Consider the following 5056-nt stretch of genomic DNA (forward strand, 5'->3'; position numbering starts at 1 on the left):
TCCTATCTGCCAATCTTCCTTCCCACCTATCCACTCCACCCTCCCCTCTGACCTATCACCTACCACCAACCCCCAATCCCCAATCCCCATCCACCCATTGTAATCTTTGTTATCTTTTCTCCACCCCACTCCCATTTATCTCTCCACCCTGGAGGCTCCTTGCCTTCAGTCCTGATGAAGGGCTTTTGCCCAAAACGTCGATTTTCCTACTCCTCAGATGCTGCCTGACCTGCTGCGCTTTTCCAGCACCACTCTAATCTAGAGCATCTGCAGTCCTCAGTTTTGGCTAACTTTCCTTCCATGTCACACGCCATACTGACTCCGAATAATATTGTTCTTTTTTCACTGTCGTTAGACTACAACCCCCAAACGTTCACTCGAACAGCAGAAATGGATGTAACTAAAACACATACAGCGTTGCCACTGAGAAAGCAGTTAGGGAAGAGCAACAAAATGCCGACTTTGGGAACTATGCCCACGTCGCACGAAAGATTGCAGAAAAAAAATTCTCAAAACACAACTAAAGTATTACGCTTGGACAGTCAGTAAAAAATGAAGTACAAGAAGTAAAAACTAACAAAATGACGTAGTTTCGTGGTTTAGTACATGACGTACCACTTCCGGAACACAGAGGGATAAACAAACTGCTAATCTCCAAATTAGGAGAATCACGTGACATCTTAACCAATGAGGTGCAACTAAGTGCTCGAGCTCGAAATTCAAATATATGGTGATGGCGGAGCTCGGGCTCGCGCTGTACCCGCGGCGGTGATGGTGACGGGACGATAATAGTGACACTATCACCATCCTGATCACTGACTAAACTGACAATTCATACCAAATTGGCAAAGCATGGAAAGCCGTATTATCACGCCAGGTCCCTACAGGGCTACGAAGCTTGTAAGTTATTTTAGGTGTTAACGGCTGCCTGACTGTTTGCAGAAAATGACTTTTCTTACATTCTACAAGCAGAGTATTTATTTAAGCTGCTTGCTGGCGTTTTCCAGGAGTTGGAGTTGGGGTGGGGATATGGTGGATTGGAGAAGTTTGGGGCGAGGGCGAGATATGGATGGATCGCGTGGTGGACAAATGCAGTCCAAAACTGCTAGTAATACGGCTGATTTAAGTAGTGTGTAATTTTGAGACCACTTTGATTCTAGACTTCTTTGTGTTACTGGAAAATAAATGAAAAGTTGTTGGAAACCTTGGAGACGTGGGGGAACTGAATGTTAGTAAAGGTAGGAGTCAGTACCAGGTGGACGGAATGGCTGGTGAAGGAAGACAAGAATGGCCTTTTCCAGCACCACTTATGTAGGTGTTGGAAGTTAAAAGAAACATTCCTGCATCCTAGCATTGGATTTGAGGGTATAAAAGTCTTGTACTCCATCATGGATCCCTTGAAATTCTATTGGAAACATACTCCTCTAAACCTGTTTAATGTTAGCTTAGATGTTTGTATGTCTGATTAATGCAATGTAGTTGAGAGTGTGTTGCTGGGAAAGCACAGCAGGTCAGGCAGCATCAAAGGAGCAGGAGGATTCGTTTTGGGCATAAGCCTTCATCAGGAATGAGGCTTTTAGGTGGAGGGGTGGGCTGAGAGATAAATGGGAGGTGGTTGGGGTTGGGGGGGAAGGTAGCTAAGAAAGTGATAGGTGGATGGAGGTGAGGGAGAAAGTGAGAGGGGGGAGTGATGGACAGGTCTGGAGGATGGTGCTGAGTTGGAGGCTTGGGACTGGGATAATGTGGAGGGATGGGAAATTAGGAAACTGTTGAAATCCACATTTATCCTGAGTGGTTGCAGAGTCCCATGGCGGTAAATGTGGTGTTTTTCCTCCAGGCATCAGGTGGTGATGGTTTGGTGGTGGAGGAGGCCCAGTACCTGCATGTATTTGATGGAGGTGGGGGAGGAGTTGAAATGTTCAGCCAGGGCGGTAGGGATGGTGGGTGCGGGTGTCCCGGAGATCTTCTTACAGATTGTTTCAAAAAACATGTCCTGCCTCCCTGATGTAGAGGAGACCACACTGTGTGCAACAGATGCAGTAGATGACATTGGTAGAGTTCCAGGTAAATTTCTGATGGATGTAGATGGATCCCTTAGGGCCTTGGACGGAGGTGAGGGGAGTGGTGTGGGAGCAGGTTTTGCATTTCCTGCAGTAGCAGGGAAAGGTGCCAGGAGTGGGTTTTGGGCTTGGGGTGGGGGTGGAGTGCATGGACCTGACGAGGGTGTCGCGGAGGGAATGGCCTCTCCAGAACGTTGATAAGGGTAGGGAGGGAAATATATCTTTGGAAGCAGTGGAGGATGATGCGATGTATGTGGAAGATGAGGGCTAGGGGGTTCTGTCCTTGTTGCGTTGAGAGGGGTGGGTTTAAGGGCAGTGAAGTGGATGAGCATCAACGATGTGGGAAGGGAAGATGCAATCATGGAAGAAGGAGGCCATCTGGGACTTTGAGTTGGAATTGGTCACCCTGGGAACAGACGCAGCAGAGGTGGAGGAATTGGGAATAAGGGATGGCTCTCCTACAGGAGTAGGTTGGGAGGAGGTGTCGTCCAGCTAGCTTGGGAGTCAGTGGGCTTGTGGTAGATGTCTGCAGTTAGTTGGTCGCTGGTGACGGTGATGTCCAAAAAGAGGAAGAAGGTGTCTGAGATGGTCCTGGTGAATTTGAAGTCGAAGTGAAAGGTGTTAGTAAAGTTGATGAACTGTTCAATCTCCTCGTGAGAGCACAAGGTGGCGCCGATACAGTCACCGATGTAGCAGAGGAACAGGTGGGAGATGGCGCTGGTGTAACTACGGTAGATGGACCATTTCATATATTTGACAAACAGGGAGGCGTAGCCGGCTCCCGTGCCAGTGCCCATGGCTTCCGACAAATGGGCAGGTGTAGCCGGGTGCCCATGGCTTCAGTCAAACAGGTAGGCGTAGCCGGGTCCCCTGCGGATGCTCGTGGTTTCCGGCAAACAGGTAGACGTAGCCGCATCTCATGCGGCTGCATGTTGGATTCTTCTGTACTGTACTATGATGTCCATCCTCCACTTCATCTGTAGTGAAGGAGATAACATTGGGGAAAATATCTGGCTGGTGATAAACCTAGAGTGGGGGACATCAGCACTATCCATAATCCTGGATACCATGACTCCTGAGCTGCTCTTTTCCTTCTGTCTGATCTCTTGACTGGTGTCTATGAATCAACAATAAATTTGTTTTCAACATGAAATGCTAATTGTTAAATCGTTTTGGCACAAAAGATTTTTTTTGCTTCAATTGGTGAGCGAAGCAATGAGATCAACCCAGTATGCGGACAGCAGAGAGCAAGAGAGGTATCAGGAAGGGGATTAGCCAGTACTAGCAGTATCATCCATTCAGAAGTGGAAGCTGTGAAGTCAAGAACTGGGTAAAAGTTGTCCAATACCAAAGTTAAGGAGCACCAAGGACAGCCCACAGAAGGAAGATTGTTCAACAAGATAGTATCTTCTCATTTGTTTATATTCATTTAAGTTTTGTATGTATAGTTGTGAGATTTGAATACCTTTGGGTGTATGCTATGATGCAGTGATGCTATCGTGAGTAAATCTCTTAATTTTCAACACTTGTCAACTTCAATCATACTGCTGTTACCTTTTGTTAAAATTAAGTTTTCCTATGCCTTCAATTATTTAAATTATAGTCCTTCTAATTAAATGTGTCTAACTCCTTGAAAATGCTCGATTTTTTTGGCCTCAACTGCTTTCTTTGGCAGAGAATTCCACAGGTTCATCATCCTCTGGGTAAAGAAACTTCTCATCAGTCCCAAAAGGGTTACCCTGTATTCTTAGTGACCCCTGGTTCTAGACTCCCTGGTACAGATGAGGAGTCATCTGGAAAGTGGTGAGCCTATGGAATTGCCTGCCACAGAAAGCGATTGAGTTCAAAACATTTAATGTTTTTAAAACCAGTTTAATAGATCTCTTGGAGCAAAAGGGATCAAAGGGTATGGGGAGAAAGCTGGAACAAGGTACTGAGTTGGATGATCAGCCATGATCATAGGTCGTGGCTTGAATAGCTTATTCCTGTTCCAATTTTCAGTTTCTATCATGAAAATCCTGTATTCCACCCAGTCTAATCCAGCTAGATTTTGGTTCTGTATCCAATGGTGTTTGTCTAACTTCCGGTGATTATAGTCAAAACCAATCCAGTCTCTCTTACTTCTGTCTTGCCATCTCAGGAGTTAGTCTAGTAAATTTTTGTTGCACACCTCCATAGCCAGAATATCTATCATCTGAAAAGGAGACTAAAATGCACATCATACTCCATGTGAGGTTTCACCAAGACCAGGTAAAATTGCAGAAAGACATACCTGCTCTAACTCTCATTCCCTTGCTACGAAGGCTAACAAAGCATTTACCACCTGCGTCACCTGCATGCTTTCCTTTCAACAACTGTTGCACAATGACATCCAAAAGATGTTGCACTTCCTACTATTCCAATCTATTGTCATTCAGACAATCTGCCTTTAGTTTTTGCTGGTAAAAGTGGATAACCTTGCATTCATCCACTTATTTCTGCCACGTGTTGGACCACTCAACTTGTCCAAATTACACAAAAGCATGGCTATATCCTTCTCTCAGTACACCTTTCCACCCAGCTTTGTGTTTGTCTGCAAACTGAACAGTAATCCAGAAACAAGTTTAAAAAAATAACTCTGCAATCAATAATTAGTTAAGTGATCTCACCTCGTGTTGGATTGAAGTTATGGCCATTGCTTTCAAAGGGGCTGCTCCAGATGTAAGTGGTGTGACTGTAATCAGGTGGGTCTCTAATGAATTTTGTTTTTAATGCACTTAGACCACACCACCATCTTACCAAAGACAATTAGGAAATCACAATTAATGTTAGCTTTGCCAACAATGTCCAGTATGTGAAAGAATATTTTTAAGTATTCCTCCATGTACTTTTTAAAAAAATTGTACTTCTTCTGAGTTGTTACCAGTTTATTGCAATAGAGAGATGAATTAGAGAAATTAGATTAGATTAGATTACAGTGTGGAAACAGGCCCTTCGGCCCAACAAGTCCACACCGA

At 44.8% G+C, this 5056-nt stretch overlaps 1 protein-coding gene and 1 long non-coding RNA gene across 5 annotated transcripts in view; one reads left to right on the plus strand and one right to left on the minus strand.

Moving 5' to 3' along the window:
* The window catches only part of LOC122554403, a 15133-nt gene extending 14485 nt beyond the window's left edge, over positions 1-648 (minus strand). Inside the window, exon 1 of one of the 2 annotated variants that reach the window (XR_006312985.1) lies at positions 579-648. This is a non-coding gene — a long non-coding RNA (uncharacterized LOC122554403). The other variant, XR_006312984.1, reaches the window with a different exon arrangement.
* Positions 649-700: 52 nt separating this feature from the next.
* The window catches only part of LOC122554401 (DEP domain-containing protein 1A-like), a 28472-nt gene continuing 24116 nt past the window's right edge, over positions 701-5056 (plus strand). For 2 of the 3 annotated variants that reach the window (XM_043699366.1, XM_043699367.1), the window contains exon 1: positions 701-900. In XM_043699366.1, coding sequence (XP_043555301.1) covers positions 853-900 — 48 coding nt within the window. In that variant the 5' untranslated portion in view covers positions 701-852. The remainder of the gene's footprint in view (positions 901-5056) is intronic. The other variant, XM_043699365.1, reaches the window with a different exon arrangement.

The sequence above is a fragment of the Chiloscyllium plagiosum genome, chromosome 11 (genome assembly GCF_004010195.1).
Source record: "Chiloscyllium plagiosum isolate BGI_BamShark_2017 chromosome 11, ASM401019v2, whole genome shotgun sequence".
Classification (NCBI taxonomy): Eukaryota; Metazoa; Chordata; class Chondrichthyes; order Orectolobiformes; family Hemiscylliidae; genus Chiloscyllium; species Chiloscyllium plagiosum.